The sequence below is a fragment of the Cokeromyces recurvatus genome (genome assembly GCF_025118155.1).
Source record: "Cokeromyces recurvatus strain NRRL 2243 chromosome Unknown BX663scaffold_3, whole genome shotgun sequence".
Taxonomy (NCBI): Eukaryota; Fungi; Mucoromycota; class Mucoromycetes; order Mucorales; family Mucoraceae; genus Cokeromyces; species Cokeromyces recurvatus.
Window position 1 is genome coordinate 925,675 of NW_026251389.1, and position 17,348 is coordinate 943,022.

The 17,348-nt window shown below is 29.4% G+C and overlaps 8 protein-coding genes across 8 annotated transcripts; 4 read left to right on the forward strand and 4 right to left on the reverse strand.

Annotated features, from left to right (window-relative positions):
- Nucleotides 1-21: 21 nt before the first annotated feature.
- BX663DRAFT_497113 (SPX domain-containing protein) lies at nt 22-1,962 on the forward strand. The gene is made up of 4 exons (XM_051525865.1): nt 22-300; nt 400-866; nt 935-1,367; nt 1,437-1,962. The coding sequence occupies exons 1-4, from the start codon at nt 69-71 to the stop codon at nt 1,778-1,780; spliced, it is 1,476 nt and encodes a 491-aa protein (XP_051386605.1). The 5' UTR covers nt 22-68; the 3' UTR covers nt 1,781-1,962.
- BX663DRAFT_497116 (uncharacterized protein) lies at nt 1,963-2,898 on the reverse strand. The gene is made up of 2 exons (XM_051525866.1): nt 2,567-2,898; nt 1,963-2,500 (listed from the first exon to the last, which is right to left on the reverse strand). The coding sequence occupies exons 1-2, from the start codon at nt 2,620-2,622 to the stop codon at nt 2,005-2,007; spliced, it is 552 nt and encodes a 183-aa protein (XP_051386606.1). The 5' UTR covers nt 2,623-2,898; the 3' UTR covers nt 1,963-2,004.
- Nucleotides 2,796-5,327, forward strand: BX663DRAFT_483332 (Cys/Met metabolism PLP-dependent enzyme-domain-containing protein; the record flags this gene model as incomplete). Its single annotated transcript, XM_051524484.1, has 5 exons — nt 2,796-2,855; nt 3,800-3,984; nt 4,051-4,428; nt 4,501-4,587; nt 4,682-5,327. The coding sequence occupies 5 exons, from the start codon at nt 2,796-2,798 to the stop codon at nt 5,325-5,327; spliced, it is 1,356 nt and encodes a 451-aa protein (XP_051386607.1).
- A 56-nt stretch (nt 5,328-5,383) lies between these two features.
- Nucleotides 5,384-6,452, reverse strand: BX663DRAFT_483333 (uncharacterized protein; the record flags this gene model as incomplete). Its single annotated transcript, XM_051524485.1, has 5 exons — nt 5,384-5,568; nt 5,646-5,771; nt 5,831-5,854; nt 5,927-6,044; nt 6,114-6,452. 5 exons carry the CDS (start codon nt 6,450-6,452, stop codon nt 5,384-5,386), a joined length of 792 nt encoding a protein of 263 aa, XP_051386608.1.
- A 137-nt stretch (nt 6,453-6,589) lies between these two features.
- Nucleotides 6,590-7,873, forward strand: BX663DRAFT_497127 (thymidylate synthase). The gene is made up of 2 exons (XM_051525867.1): nt 6,590-7,742; nt 7,824-7,873. The coding sequence occupies exon 1, from the start codon at nt 6,651-6,653 to the stop codon at nt 7,548-7,550; it is 900 nt and encodes a 299-aa protein (XP_051386609.1). The 5' UTR covers nt 6,590-6,650; the 3' UTR covers nt 7,551-7,742; nt 7,824-7,873.
- Nucleotides 7,874-8,205: 332 nt separating this feature from the next.
- Nucleotides 8,206-9,420, forward strand: BX663DRAFT_483335 (DHHC palmitoyltransferase-domain-containing protein; the record flags this gene model as incomplete). Its single annotated transcript, XM_051524486.1, has 4 exons — nt 8,206-8,444; nt 8,607-8,921; nt 8,980-9,218; nt 9,293-9,420. The coding sequence occupies 4 exons, from the start codon at nt 8,206-8,208 to the stop codon at nt 9,418-9,420; spliced, it is 921 nt and encodes a 306-aa protein (XP_051386610.1).
- Nucleotides 9,421-9,491: 71 nt separating this feature from the next.
- Nucleotides 9,492-11,019, reverse strand: BX663DRAFT_529281 (ClpP/crotonase-like domain-containing protein; the record flags this gene model as incomplete). Its single annotated transcript, XM_051530231.1, has 5 exons — nt 9,492-9,836; nt 9,918-10,308; nt 10,383-10,575; nt 10,686-10,817; nt 10,938-11,019. The coding sequence occupies 5 exons, from the start codon at nt 11,017-11,019 to the stop codon at nt 9,492-9,494; spliced, it is 1,143 nt and encodes a 380-aa protein (XP_051386611.1).
- Nucleotides 11,020-12,832: 1,813 nt separating this feature from the next.
- On the reverse strand, nt 12,833-14,684 carry BX663DRAFT_497139 (uncharacterized protein). The gene is made up of 4 exons (XM_051525868.1): nt 14,365-14,684; nt 14,065-14,260; nt 13,799-14,002; nt 12,833-13,741 (listed from the first exon to the last, which is right to left on the reverse strand). Exons 1-4 carry the CDS (start codon nt 14,584-14,586, stop codon nt 12,837-12,839), a joined length of 1,527 nt encoding a protein of 508 aa, XP_051386612.1. The 5' UTR covers nt 14,587-14,684; the 3' UTR covers nt 12,833-12,836.
- Between the last annotated feature and the right edge of the window lie 2,664 nt (nt 14,685-17,348).

Here is a 17,348-nt window from a genome sequence, read left to right on the forward strand (position 1 = left end):
TTTTTTTTTTTTTTTTTTTTTTTTTTTTTTCTTTTCTTTTTTTTCTTTTTTCTTTTTTAATAATAAAAATGAAGTTTGGAAAACAGTTGGAGAGTGAGGCAGAAGATATTCCTTCTGAATGGAGACCTTACCTTATTCAATATAAGGCTCTAAAAAAACTTGTTACAAAAGTAGCAGAAGAAATTGAAAGTAGAGGTCTTTCAGCTTCATTACTTCATGAATGTCTAGAAGATTCATCTGAAAATGAACATTCACAACATCCCCGAGAAGAAATACCTAGAATAAGATATTATTTTAGAGGTAATTTTACATTTACATATTTATATAAATATTTATATATTTTTTTTTCACCCCACACATGAATGAATCTATTTTATTATTTTTTTTAATATTATGTAGGTGAGCCACCTAATGTAAAACCTAATATAGAATTCACTTATGATACAAAAAATCCTCAAGTGCAAAAAATGGTTTCATGTTTATTATCGACAAATAAGAATGATATGTTAGAGAAACCAAAACTAGAATTTAAAAGAAGTCAAAATAATAAAGACTTTTTTGGTTTAATTTTGAACAAAGAACAAGAGGCAGTTGAAGCTTCAGACGTTAAAAGACAAAGAAGAGATTCGACAGTAGTATTAGTGAAGGAGTTATTAAGTCTAACTCTAGAAAAGAAACAGCATCCAGAACAAGAAGACGAAGATGAGGAGAGGAATTTAAAGACGTTGGTAATAGAATTAGAACAAGATGATGAATTCTTTAAAATGTTGATGGAAGAAATACAACAAGCGGCTCAATTAAATGATATTAATTCAAAGAAAATTACAAACACTATATCTGATCTAGAGACAAGAATAGTGAAAGTAGTAAGTTTTTTTTTTTTGTCATTCAATTATTTATTACAAGTTTGTTGTATTAAATAATTATTTGCTAGGCGTCACCATCTCACAAGTCAGAAATGTATACTTGGCGTAAAATATTTTCAATCTATATGGATGCTCATATATTTCAAGGAAGCAATACAACATCTATCGAGAAAGCTAAGAAACAAATGACTTGGTTTGTGGAACAATTACACAATAAAGATATTCTCAAGAAAATAAAGTCTAGAGAATCCAAAATTGCTTTTGAGCGATTTGTAAATTTGAATAACGAATTGGTGACCATGAAGCATTATCAATTATTAAATCAGACAGCGATGCGTAAGATTCTAAAAAAACATGATAAACGAAGCGGCCTAACTGCTTCTCAATCTTTCCCGGGTTTTATTTCTACGGAATGGTTAATTAATCCGAAATTAATCAACATGTTGTATAGTGTAATCACAACAAAATTAATAACTATTATACCACAACCAGAAGACTATGGTAAAGTTTATTGACATTATATCTATGTATATATTTATATACTTAGTTTATCTATCTATGTTTATATAGCTTGTCCTATTTGTATGAATGTCGCTTGGAGACCTATTCGATTAGCTTGTAGTCATCTATTTTGTGTTCGATGTTTAATTAAAGCTCAAAAAAAGAAGATGGACAGTTGTCCACTATGTCGTCATCCTACAGCGGTTCGAATCGCTACTGCACTTAATTTAGATGAAGGTTTACAAAATTTCCTAAAATTATACTTTCCCCAGGAAATCAAACAAAAAAAGTTAGAAAATGATCGTGAACAAGCTATTGAAGATGTACAAGCAATGACAGGGAAGAGATATACAGAAGAACAATTATTAAGAATGAATCAGCAAATGTCAGATAACAAATGCTTTATTATGTAAAACACTTTATAGAATGTATACACACACATATGCCATTATTACCTGTACATAAACATATACAAATGCATATACATACACATATACATACACATACACATATACACATACATATACATATTTATATATTATTATTAATGTTGAAAGTAAAAAACAAACTATTTACAAGAATAAATAAAAAGGACTTTTTTTTTTTTTTTTTTCTTTCTTTCTTTCTTTCAAGACTATTAAGGCTGATAGGGTGGTGGAGGTAATAAAGAAGTCGGAGATGAAGTTTTACTTGAAGAAGAAGAAGAAGTATGATGTTGAATTGGCTTTAAATTCGAATGCTGTTGTTTTTCTCTTTCTTGTTGTAATAATTTTAGTTGTAATTGATATTGTTGCATTAATGGACTCACATCTTCTACATGTGTTACTACTGGTTTAGGTGCTTCAACGTGATTATCAAAATCACTGGCAAATCGGTTAATGATTGTTTGTTGTATAGAGATGTCTGTAGATTCCGTCATTCTATTATTCTCAACATCTCTTTTTAAATAAGATTGTTTTCTTCTTCGTTTATATAGTATAAATATAATGATTGCAACCGCTATTGCCACTACAATACCAATAACAGCAACGATGATATGTATTGTATTAAATATAGGTGTATGTTCTGTATGTGTAGCAAACGTTGAACCCCCTGACGTTGATCTTTTTTGAAACAAACTAGATGATTTTTCTCTATATTATAAAGGGAAATTAATTCAATTGACATCCTTTTCTTTCTATGTTGTGCGTTAAGTTTACTTGTTTATAACTGTTGTTAAAATTAAGTTTTGTACTGCAAAGATTATATTTTTCATTTTTTTTTTTTTTTTTTGGGCCAAGCTAGTTTCGTTTTCCCTTTGAAGAGATAGTAAAAAAAGAAAGAAAGAAAGAAGAAAAGAAAGGAAAGGAAAGGGAAGGGAAGGAAAAAAAGAGGTATTATTACTTGTATATCAGTAATAATAGTTATGTGTATGTATATGTATTTATTATGGTAATCATTCGGATATTCAAAAATAGCTTAGAAGTTGAAGAATGTCAGGAAGATGGAGTAAAATGCGAGTATAGAAATCTATAATTTTTTTTTTTTTTTTAGGTAACCATTCTATATACAATATCTTGTTTATTAACGGGTGTAAATAATAAATAAAAAGAACTTTTTTTTCTTTAAAGAAATAAACAAGAATTCTTACATGACCTTTAAAAATATCATTATTTGCATATCAATGGATCAGCAACTATTACAAAAAAAAAAAAAAGAAATAATGGAAAATCGGATTCCCATCATCCCCCTCTTATTACCCCCCCTTCCTCTCTTCTAATTTATATAATTTATCCGCCAATAAAAAATGTTTTATTGTGTGACTGTATTACTAAAGATGAAATAAAATAACGTATAATGATGCAGAATTTCTTCTTAAGAAAGAGACACACATCAATTGATAAAACTCGAATTAAAGAATATAAGCAGTTGTCTATTATGGAACAAGGGTATGACTGTTTTTTTATAAATACATTTGTAAAAGAAAAAGGAAAAAAAAGAATTAGTATTGTTATGGTGACAACAAGAAGAGAATGGATATGAGGATAATTAGATTATCAGAGTTAAATTATACGTCATCTGATAAGCTTAATAATGAAAAATAAAGTTTTTTTTTTTCCACAATAAATGATAAAAATTAATTCAATTCTAGTTTGTAACTATGCTGCATTCTACCTTTTTATATGTGTATGAAAATAAATACGCAAGTTATTTATAGTCGTCATTTAAAATAAGGGACAACCAATGAAACGGGTCATCTAATCTTATATCCGAAACATTGATAACTGAATTCAATAGGCCTATCTAGGTTGACGCCATATTTGACATTTCTTAAAAAAATACAAGCATATCCAATATCTATATAAATATATATTTTATATTTATAGTTATATTTATATTTTTAATCTTCTTTATTTTTTAATACTAAAAAAGAAAATATACATACATAATAGAATACAAAAATGAGTGAACATCAATTCCATTTTGATACACTTCAATTACACGCTGGTCAAGAACCTGACCCTGCTACAAATGCTCGCGCTGTGCCAATTTATGCAACTTCCTCCTATGTCTTTAATGATGCTGATCATGGTGCTGACTTGTTCGCTTTGCGTGCATCTGGCAATATTTATTCTCGGTATTATTATAGAGCAAAAAAATATAAATATATATATGTATATAACTAATAGAATGATTGAAATAGTATCATGAATCCTACAAATGAGGTACTTGAAAAACGTATTGCAGCTCTTGAAGGTGGTGCTGCTGCTGTATTGACTTCTTCAGGACAAGCAGCTCAATTCACTGCTATTGTTACTCTTGCTAATTCAGGTGATAATATTGTCGCTAGTGCCTCTTTATATGGTGGTACCTATATTCAATTAAAGGTTCTTTTGCCTCGTCTTGGTATTCAAGTTAAATTTATCACCGAAGATAGTCCTGAAGCTTATAAGAATGCTATCGACGATAAGACAAAGGCTATTTATGTAGAAAGTATTGGTAATCCTAGTTTTAATATTCCTGATTTTGAGGCTATTTCTAAAGTAGCTCATGATGCTGGTATTCCTCTCATTGTTGACAAGTAAGTTTTATATATATTATAAAGTAAAGAATTGGATGTAAATATAAATGATACTAATGATTTATATTAAAGTACATTTGGTGCTGGCGGTTATATTTGCAAACCTATTGAACATGGTGCTGATATTGTCGTTCATTCTGCTACAAAATGGATTGCAGGGTAAATTAGAATTTACCTTTCATATAAATAATAAATACATCATAACCTATTTTTTATTTATTTATTTATTTATTTTTTTGGTTCTATATTCTAGTCATGGAACTACGATCGGTGGTGTTATGATTGATTCTGGTAAATTTCCTTGGAATAATGGTAAATTCCCCAACTTCTCTGAGCCCTCAGAAGGTTATCATGGTATGTCATTTTATGAGACCTTTGGAAATATAGCCTTTGCTGCTCGTTTCCGTACAGAGGGTGTTCGTGATATTGGTGCCTGTCAAAACCCCTTTGGTGCCTTTTTAATTTTACAAGGTGTTGAAACATTATCGTTAAGAGTAGAACGTACAGTCAATAACGCCCTTGAATTAGCTCGTTGGTTAGAAAGTAGAGATGATGTGAACTGGGTATCTTATCCTGGTCTTGAATCTCATCCTCATCATCAACGTGCTCTGAAATATTTAAAACATGGATTTGGTGGTGTATTCACTTTTGGTGTAAAAGGCGATTCTAAAGTATTTATTAATAATCTTAAACTGGCATCTCATTTGGCTAATGTAGGTGATGCAAAGACACTTGTTATTGCACCTGCTCTAACAACTCACCAACAATTAACGGATGAACAACAAGCGGCTGCTGGTGTCACTAAAGATATGATTCGTGTCTCGGTTGGTATTGAACATATTGATGATATTAAGTGGGACTTTGATCAAGCATTAAAACTTGCTGCTCAAAAGAATTAAGTTTGCCTGTACATTTTGTTTATTATATTTACATGAGTAGTACTATCATTATTATTTTAATTTAATAAATTAGCTAATCTTAAAAAAAAGGTAGCTAAATTAGCTCTTTCAAACTCGACTTCCTCTTTAAGAAATTCAGGTAAAATGGCTAATAATTCAGTATTACGAGTAGCATTTATATGTGGACAATAATTAACTGGTCCATTTTTGTCTTTTCCAAGGAACATGTCGAATTGAATACCTAATAGATAGAAAAAATAAATTGCTCCATCACATTCCCATTTTTTTTTTTGTTCTAAAGCAATCATTATTACTTACTTCCTTTCCTGCCCGATATGACACATTTATACATAATTCCATCATTTTTTTTCTCAGTATTTATTACTTTGATATTTGTCAGCTCTTCTAAAAAATCCAATATTGCTGAAGAATCTTTTGATAATACTAAAAATAGACATGACCATCAATAAGTAAATCTAAGTTTCCTACTCTCATTGACTTACTAGAATCTTTTAAAGAAGCATAAGCTACAAAAAAAAAACAAAAAAAAGAGAGCTTTACAATAAAGAAATAAATATATATATATTTTTTAATATTACCTTCATCTTTTGCTTTTGCTGCTTCTATATAGTTAGCCAAAACAGCTTCTGTTTCAGTATATCTAATATTATGTAGACGCTCATATTGCTGTACAAGTTCTTCCATCTGCTTCTTATACTTTTTTCCAAGATAAACAAACATTAACTTGATGATATTTTTTTTTTTTTGTGTCTTCATTAAACTTACTAATTGATTCATGTCCTTCAAGTGTTGAACTTCTTTCATAGCTTCTCGTGCTCTTTGTTCCCATGTAAAAGAAGATTCAATACTGGTATAATCATTAGAATAAGAAAACAAATAGTCCCTATTTGGTATATATCTTTCTTCACTTCCAATTGATTTTTGAGAATTAATAATTTCTTGTAATTGTGTAGATCGATTTCTAATTGAGGGACCTTCTAGTGAGCTATTAAGAAATTCTGGTTCTTCATACTCTTCTTCGTGTGATGTCTTTTTTTGTGAATTGTTTAATGAAATAGGAACTGATGGTCCTGTTTGATCGATTGATAGTCTACCTTTTTCCATTTTTCGTGAGATAAAAAAAAAAAAAAAAAAAAAAAAAAAAAAAAAAAAAAAAAAAAAAAAAACACACCAAAAATCGCAACGTACGGTAACAAAAAAAAAAAAGGGGGGGAACAACAAAGAATAATTATAATTTTTATATACGCGATAAAATTTCCCTCTGTATATTTTTTTTTTTTTTTTCTGTTATCACCCTTTAAAATGACCATCCAACATGAAGAACATCAATATCTTGATTTAATTAAACGCATTATGAATGAAGGTGAGCATCGTGCTGATCGTACCGGTACAGGCACTTTGGCTATCTTTGCTCCACCTCAACTTCGTTTTTCCTTAAAAGACGATATATTCCCCCTTTTAACCACCAAACGAGTCTTTTTCAGGGGAGTTCTCGAAGAATTACTTTGGTTCATTCGAGGCGATACTAATTCAAAACATTTAAGTGAACGTAACATTAAAATCTGGGATGGTAATGGCTCACGAGAATATTTGGACAAGATTGGTTTGAGTCATCGACGAGAAGGTGATCTTGGACCTGTATATGGTTTTCAATGGCGACATTTTGGTGCAAAATATGTAGATTGTGACACTGATTATAAAGGACAAGGTGTCGATCAGCTACAAGAAGTGATAGATAAAATTAAAAATAATCCAACGGATCGTCGTATTATTTTGAGTGCCTGGAATCCTGCTGATATTCCTATTATGGCCTTACCACCTTGTCATGCGTTTTGTCAATTTTATGTCTCAAATCCACCTGCAGATGGTGGCAAGGCAAAGCTTTCGTGTGTCATGTATCAAAGATCATGTGATATGGGATTAGGCGTACCCTTTAATATTGCCTCTTATGCTTTATTAACTCGTATGATAGCACACGTTACTGATTTAGAGCCTGGAGAATTTATTCATACAATGGGTGACACGCATGTTTATGTAGACCATTTAGATGCTCTCAAGCAACAAATTCAACGGGAACCTAGACCTTTCCCTACATTAAAAATCAAGCGTAAAGTGAGCAATATTGATGATTTCAAATATGAAGATTTTGAACTTGAAAATTATCATCCTCATAGTAAACTTGATATGAAAATGTCAGTTTAAGAGGAAAATAGAAAAAATAAATAAATTAATTAAATATAGTCTTATTTTGTTTTACTATCTTTATTACAACATTAAATTATTAGGGCTCATCATCAAGATGTAGTTTAGCTTGATATTAACAAAGATGAAGAAAAAAAAAATTGCTGATTAGATTCTCTCTTTTAATATACTAAATTAAGCACATCTATTTTTGTGAGAAACAGACTTTTTTTTTTTTTTTCTTTTTAATCATAGTAATTACGACCTTTATATTTATTAACTTTGTATATGAAGCGTTACTCTTTTTTAGGCATTTTTATGCCTATCCTAGTGTTTACACTTTTAACTTATTCATGTTATCAGTATATTTTTAATATTCGACAAGGTAATATATAACCCATTATAGAACATTTCCTTCAATCTTCACAATTGAACATAAAGTAATGAATTAATCTCGACATTTAATGACCATCAATCGATCTATACATGTATGTATGTATATTTATATATATGTATATAAAAAAGTGCATTGTTTAATGAATCAGACAAGTTGGTGCATGGATACAAATTCGAGTAAATATGGGATAACAATGCATGACATTATCATATTTATTTATTTATTTTAGTTGTTGCACTGACTTTATGCATATTGAGCTGGATTTGCTATCTTACTATTATGCTTAAACCAGCATGTCAATTACCATTGAATAATGATAAGTTGACTCTAGAAGAAAGATATCAATTTCCAAGACTCTATTATGTACCTTCTACTATTTATTCTGAGCCCCGAGTTATTGCATTATCTTTGACAGGAGAAGAAGGTGAACCATTATACTGTCAAAAATGTAATTCAAAAAGACCTGAACGAATGCATCACTGCAGAGAATGTCATCGCTGTGTACCTAAAATGGATCAGTAAGTATGTTGTATATGTATTTGTTTATTTTAGTTAAAATTATCTCACCTCAACAATGATGTTATTATGATGGTAGCCACTGCATATGGTATATTTTTGTACTGGTTTAATTTTCTTTTTCCTTTCATAGTTAATAATTTTCATGACATTTTACAATGTAGGATCAATGGCTGTGTCGATGATAGCAACTACAAATACTTTTTTTTATTTGTGTTTTATGTTGCGTGCTACTGTTTATGGATAGAATTTGATATAATTCCCAAGATAGTATATGCTATTCGGACAGAATATAAGAAAGACATAATGACGTTAAAGTTTTGTTGGGAGCTTTATAAATTATATTTATCTTGTATTTATCATGTATGGAAAAACATCATTTTAATGATTTGGTATAAAGAATGGATTCCTTTATTTCATGGTGTTCAAGGTCTTCATTTAACAAATATCAATTTACATTGGTATATATTAACAGCATTGTAAGTAAACTAATAAAGAACCTTTTATATATATATACTAATAATATTAACATATAAGGGGATTTCTCTTTGGAATAACGCTCTTAGGCTTCACTCTAGTTCATTTATATTATATTTTAACAAATCAAACAAGCATTGAACATATAGCTGATCGTTTCATTTTTGTACGAGCTGATTTTGACCAAACAGGAAATAATTTTGAAGTTGTTCAAATTCAAGCTAACAATAAAATATATGACATTGGGTATTTTAAAAACTGGTGTTCTGTAATGGGATCAAATCCTTTCTTATGGATGAGTAAGTAATTCAATAATATATTAAAGAGAGAGAGAGAAATTTATATGATTTAACCATTTTATCTTTATCTATAGTTCCAGTTCAAGCTTCTAAAGGAAATTATGGATTTGATAAAATATTTCCTTATAATCCTAGCTTTTGTAAACACATTATTCAGGTTGCTCAATTACAACATGAAGCGCGACTGTTAAATAAGGAATAAACCATAATATTAAGTTTTTAATTTTACATAATAAATATACTTTTATATATGTGTATATGTATATACATATTCTAATTCACTGCTCTATTTAAAACATCTTCCACTTTTTGTTTAACACCAAACTTTCCATTTCTATCCTTTTCAAACCATTCAACTGTTTCTTGAACAGTTTTTAAATTTTGTAAATCTTTAGTCTGTAATATCTCTTTTTCAGAAGGTAATGCAAATCTTCTATAAGGATGTAAGTCATAATCTTCTTGATTGCTAAAAAATAAACGTCGCTTCGTGTTAGCATAGAAAAATTTGATTCTGATATCTTCTTCAAGATCCAAATCCTCTAGTCGAGGAGGATTCCATTTTGGAGCTCTTTTATGGATAACATGAGAGGTAACACCTTCGACAAAATCATGAGCAAACTATCTCATTTTTTTTTTTTTTTTTTTAGAATTAATAAGTAAATAAAAAACATATTATATATATATATATATATAACTTACAGGTACAGTTTGCCATAACTGTAACTCCATTCGAAGACAATTCATCCAAGATAGTTTGGATCCTCGACAAAGATGTTCTAATGTTACCTTGACACTTGTAGGAGACCTTTTCAAGATGGTATCTATTGTGTCTATAGCAAATTTAGATCCATTCTCTTTTAAAGCCCTGATGATTTCTTCTACAGTTTCGTATTTAAAACATTGATTTATGATATGCTGATGTTCACCGTGTAAGGTATAAGTCTCGGGTACATGATCCTTGTTGACTGCAAATGCTTCTATCGTACGATGAACGGCTTCATGATCATATTTGTTATCTAATTTTGCAAGTTGAGCTTCTAAAGCCTCAAGTCTTTCAGAGGGAACAAAATGAGTAGCAATACCAGCAAACCTATATAGAAATACATAGATAGATTAATCTAAAGAAAAGGGATTTAAACAGAGAGCTCTATTTCAATACATTACAATGCATCTTCTGCTTTTACAACCCTACTTGTTAGTCCCATATAAGTGCCTAAATAACCATCTAATCGAGACAAAAAGAAACTAGCGCCTACATCACAGAATAAGCCGATAGATGTTTCAGGCATAGCAAATTGTGTATTTTCTGTAGCAATTCTAAAAGGGGCAGGGCATACTATTCCACCACCTGCACCCACTTTTTTTTTTTTTTTTTTTTTTTGAAAAAAATAGACATACAAATATGATTAGTAAAGGAAGAAGAAGAAAGAAAAAACAAAAGATTCACATAAAAGGCCTTTATATTACTTGTAATTCCATCCATAATTGCTATATAGGGTGTTTTCATAGTGCCCATAAAATGAATCATATTATATTCTGTATCTATTTGATGAGCCAGCCTTTCGTGTTTGCTTGGATCTTTTACCATTTCAATAACATCTAGATAATGTATCAACCATAATAATTGAGGAGAGAGAGAAAGAGAGAGAAAAAGCCAGTTTTTATTACATCATGTATTGACTTAAAGTAGATATTATATATAAATATATATATATATACCTTTTACATCACCACCAGCACAGAAGGCTCTACCTTTACCATTGATAATAATATTTTTGACTTTGTATGATTCTTCCCACATCTATGATATGCATTGTCAATAGACTGAACTTGTCAAATAAGTATCATTTCATTACCTTTAGATGAGGATAGATTATATCTACCATTTCCAGATCAACCGCATTTAATCGACGTGGTTTATTTAAGATTAATTTTCGAGATGTGAAATTATTCTTAACCAGAACAGGAGGCTTGAATGTTATATGGGTGGGGTGGATATTAGGAAGGGGAATCTAATTGTATTGGAATAATAATAAACTTTACCTCTTTTATGACAGCATGTGTAGCGAACTAGTGCAGTGTATATACATAGTAGAGAAAATGTTATTTTTATGTATTTAATTTATTTATTTTTGTTACCTTTCTTTTGAAAGTAAATAAATTAGTAACGAGCCTTTGATATGTCATGATGAATGAAAAAAACAAAAATAAAGATAACCTTATTCATAAATACTTTTCACACGAAGATTTTAAATAGTCGGAGATGTCCATTGAAAATTGTGGGGGAGGGAAAAGGAACATTTCAGTTTGAAAGGAAAAAAGGAAATCCGTTGTGGCACGCGACTGTCCTTTTTTTTTTTTCATACATGAAGCACAAGTAATAGGAAATAATAGACTTGAACCGTTATAAATTAGTCATTTCAGTTTCTTTATATGTCATTTTAAAACCTCTTTTTTTATTATTATATTATTTTATTCTATGCTCATTGTTAATAGAAAAGTTATATATTTTGCAAGTACTGAAATCTTTTTTATTTTTTATCCGAATATAACAAAAAAAAATGAAAGTTACTATTGAACCTAAAAGGTCAAGTATTCAATCTATTACTCCCTGTATTGATAAATAATAACCTTCTCCTCGGCTTTTTCTTCGACACCTTTATCTACTCGTGTTGTTCTTCAACAACAACAGCAGCAATATGATAAAGGGGCAATAGCTATTAAAACAAAAGAAAGCGGAACACAATATCCTATTCATAGTAGTAGAGCATTTATATGTCATCTATGTTCACACTTATTTAAACACACAAGTGCTCTTCAAGCTTATTTCAGTAAACATACTTGTCAAAAACCTTTTCGATGCGAATAGTAATATTATATAGTATATATGTATAAAAATATATATTTATATATGTATATACACATTTTAACATGGTGGAAAATTTGTAATAGTACTTTTACAATACAATCTAATCTTAAAAGACATTATAAAAAGATGCATTATATAAATATGGGTAAAAGAGATAAAAAACGATCAAATAGTCAACAGGAAAATTGATTTCGAGAAATTCTTCCTAGTGGTGCAAACAACAATGATGGTAATAATCATATTAAAATGAACTTGGTATTATCACAGCATAAAGATGCTGGATTTTATATGAATTGTGAAAGGCAGATAACTGCGGGTGAGTTAATTGAGCATTTACTAGGACCTTATACAAAGAGTCATGATCAACAAACATCTTATTTCTCTCAACAAGTAGTAGCTACTACTACTACTACTACTACTACTACTACTACTACTACTACTACTACTACTACTACTACTACTACTACTAACTACTACTACTAACTACTAATATTCAAGAAAGTGCCACGATACATAATGACAGTAATTTTGTAAATGTATTACTGAATGATATTCATTTTGCTTATGAGCCTCCTTTTATGTTAGCAACAATTATCATTAGAAACATTCAACAACTTTAATAATAATAATATGAAGATATTAAGCCATATTCTTTATGGTGGCTACAATTAAACAAACAATACTTTCTTTCCTTTTTATATAAATATAGAATGAAATGAAAAATTTATTAATAATGAATAAAAGCCTCTTTATTGTACTTGAACAGATGACGTTGTTGTTGATGATGATGATGATGCAAAAGAAGTTGTATTTCGTTGTTTTTTAGCATAGTTTTCATTTATCCATTGACTTAGTTGTTGTAATAAAATGCGATGTCTTTGTTGTTTACTATTATCCTTTGAGTCAATCCGAGTAGTAGGATAAAGTGTCTTTTCCTTTTTCCTCTTTTCTTTTTCTCCTTCAAGAATAGTTAAATCTGTCATATCACTAACTAAGAGATCCAAGATATTATTATTGATAGGTGATTTCTTGGCAGGTGACTGCTTCTTTATCGATTCATCGTGTAAGGCACAAGTACCCTTATTTAGACTACTATTATCACTAGTCTTTTTATATTTTATGTTTTCCCTCGAGCTAAATAAGTTTTGATTCCTTTGAAGATCTGGAGTAAATAGATTTTGATTAGGAATAATGTCAGGTACAATTGCATAATGTTGCCTTAAGCCATTCATATGAGGATAGTAGTTATTTAATTGATTTAAATTATCACTATATAGTTTTTCAGGGGGCGGTGGTGTCGGGAAGGTTTGTGTTGGAATAGTAGGTTGTTGATTTATAGGATAGGATCTTACATACATGTCCTCTTGTTGATTGTTAGTAGTCGTGATAGGATATAATAAATCATTATTATTAGGTAAAATAGTGTTTGAATCAAATTGTAGTAACATATTAGTATAATTTGTTGCTGTAGAAATAGGCTGTTGTTGCATATGGCTATATTCATACATAGACTGATCTGGAATGTTTTTAGTAATTTGAGATAACCAAAGATTGAATTTATTTAATTGCTCTTCAGTATCCATATTAAATGAATCTTGATTGATAGAACCATTATCAACAAGATATTGAAGCATATCAAGGTTATTCATCATATCTTATAATCAAACAAAAATGAGTTATCCATCATGCTTACTATACAACTCCTTCTTACCTGCGTTATAGTCAGTTCTCATTTGGTTACATGACTCATCAGCAAACATGATAGTGTTCATAACATTGCCTGATGATGATAAGTAATTGGATGGCAAGCATGGTGTTGAAGGTTCTTGTTGAATAGAGCTACTAAAGCTATCATAATAATCTGATGAAGGAGATAATACTGTATTATTACTTGAACCAGGTTGAGTATGATCATCTAATGAACACAAGTATTTAAATGGAGTTAGTACTTTATTTATTTATTTATTTATTTATTACCTTCAGAATAAGTTGATGTAGTTATGGTGCTATGAGGAGGAGATATGGGTGTATGACTAAGGACTGTAGCATTCGGTGATAAAGATATTTTAGAGTAATTTGATGATGTTACATACTGACTTGTACTTGCTTTCTCGCTGTGAATTCTTTCATGCTTTTTTAAATCTTGAGGACGTTTAAAAGATTTATCACAATACTTTTATATGAATATATTAGTCTACATAGATTACATTTATTTTATTTCATTTTATTTTATTTCATTTTATTTTATTTCATTTTATTTTTTTTTGTTTTCCTTACATTGCAATGATAAGGCTTTAACGGCACATGAACTCGAAGGTGACTAGTAATATGATCTCTTTTGATAACAGATACTTTACAATCATCCCAATGACAAGTTAAACATAAATTACCAGTTGATTTTCTACCAACATGATCATTAGTTAAGTGATTATAAAGCTGTTCAGGATCTGAATATATTCTGCTACAATTTTGCCAGTGACAATCAAACATACTATTCATTTAACGTTAAAATAGAAGGAAAAAAAAGAAGAAGAAGAAAAAAAGGAGAGAGAGAGAGAGAGAGAGATAATGATTATATGAAATTAATAAAATTAAAATATCGGCATTTATAAATTATAGTATGCGCACAATAGCTACAAGCAGCAACAACAGCAATAAATGCATCATCGTTATCTATTTTTATAAAAAAAAAATTTAATAGGTCATGATAAGTGCTTGGCTAAAAATTTTCTGTCCGCTCAGACTCAGATCATTAACACTTATCAATACAGTGTTTTACTGTAGTACTTTTCCCTTTTTATATATTCATATATATTACCACTACTACTTGGTAATATATTCATAAGCTTTTCATTACACCTGACCTTTATGAACTTTAAGAACCGAAAAAATAATATCAAGTTAAGCAACAAAATGTGTTCGCTATGATGAATTAATTATAATTAACAATCTTAAGAAATGAAAGCTTTAATTCAAACTTATTATATTCAGTTATATTCTTTAAATTATAATAATCTAACAAAAAAAAAAAAAAAAAAAAAAGAAAAAAGAAAAGAAAGAATGGCTTACGTTAGATGATTTAAAAAAGTTACATAAATTATCTAATTAGGATTTGGACAGAATGCTACTAGGAACATATCAAAAAGCACTATTGATATTATAAGTGAATATGACAAACTAATTTTTTTTTTATTTATTTTAGTTTTTTATAGATACTTTTCTTTACAAGGCCAATCAAGCCAAGTGGTTAGTTGGAAATAAAAGCTATAAATGTATTTATCTTAATTACATTGCCCCTTTCTAAATTCAACAGTAGGATTTCTATGAACACTAAAGTTTGAAGTGTAACAGAAAGGGGTTTATTAAATAAAATGAAGGATTTTTCTATTTGTAGAGTTTATTATATTTAGCATTATCTGCATGGATAAATTTTATCTGTTTAACCTTAACTTTAATATATACAAATATACTTAATTTTGGCAGGAAAAGCAATAATATGTAAATTATAAAAAATAGCGTCATTACCAATTTTTGGAAGGTGTGCTTAGAAATCTAGAACTTAAAATCCAAAAGGGAAATATGACCAACAGGAATATTCATTAAAACCTTACTAATAACTATCAAAAATAAACTGTTTTGTTTAAAAGGATAGTCGTAGTAAATGTTCATTATTCTTAAACTTAAGCCTTTCTATTCTATCTGTTATATAGCTCACCTATATCTTCTGTAATAACAATATTATAATCGATATACACAATAGTCCTTAGCCGTTTAATTCATATACAATTATAGTTAAATTTTATTTTATTTCGGTGTTTTTTAAAAAAAAATAAAAAAAAAAAATAAAAAAATTTAATGCAAAATTTTGATGCCTCAAATGTGCGAAAATGTTTTCTTTTATTAAATAGATTTATGCTCCAAATAATCAGTAAACTTTGCTGCAGAGTATTTACAAATACCTTTTAAATCACTTATAAGTATGCTATTTCAAGAGTTACGAACTCGTCAAGTTAATGTTTCTTCCTCTAAAAGAGCTTCTCTCTTAAGCTTACTTCAGGATAATAAAAAGGGAGGGCATAAATAAACATAACCATACCCATGAGTTTCAATATAATTTCTTATACCTGAGTGCTTATGAATAGATGCATTATCCATTATTATGTAATGACCCTTAAATTACTCATGTTTATCCATGATATATAATGTATTAGCTATAAAATTAAAGTAATGTCCAGTAACTAGTACCACTTTTCCCTTTTGCACTAGCTCCCCAGTTGTTACCTGTTACTTTTCTTTTTCTTTTTATGCGGCTATAACTTGGATACTTTTCACTTTCACATACACGACACCCTAAGGTGAATTAGTCCCGGTAATAGTTAGGGTCCTAGCTTTTGATTTTGGGATAACAACTACCGCACGCTCTCCCTTTTCGATCATGCAACAGAACGTTTCATAGTTATATGAAAAGCAATCTCGTCTATAAATACGTAGTTGTTTTCATAATCCAGATCAGTTTCTTACTAGTCTTTAACCCATTGATATCTCTCCTCGATTATTTCAGGGCTATTTCTTTCTACAGAATGAAAGTGAGCCCTCTTTAGAGTGACCCTATACTTTTTAGTGACATAATTATATAAGGAGGTTCTTTGATATCTCAAGATCTTTAAATTGGTTGGTTAATCCTTCCAGCATTTCATTTAAAACAGAATCAGACTTCTCAACAATCAAACTAATAAGAAACTCTTTATGGATATCATTCAATATCAATGGTCTGCCACTACCATTCTTCCTTGCTTGAATTTCACCATCATTATTTAAACTCTGAACCCCTTTTTTTATACCAAATTAATAAGCAGTACTGCTAGGAACTTTGATTTTTGCCGCAGCACCACGAATTGACATTTGCTTTTCATGAATTAAAAAAAAAAAAAGAAAAAGTATTCCATATTCTTCTTTTTATATTTTCTGTAAGTCTTACGAGTCTCTTTCTCTATTTCTTTAAATATAATTTCATCTTTGCGCTCATTCAGATCATCTTTTTCCAACTTCACGGGTTTTTCAGGTGATTTACAATCTAAATACTGACCGAAATTGGTAACATTGTCCAATGAATAATTAACTTCATCAACATCCATCTTCAAGATTATAATTTCATCTCCTTCTTCGTTGAACATTCTACCATTTCCATCTTTGTAGATAATTGAATTCATTTTAGAGGTACTCTCATAAAATAAAAATAAAAACCCCTGAGAGTGTCCCAA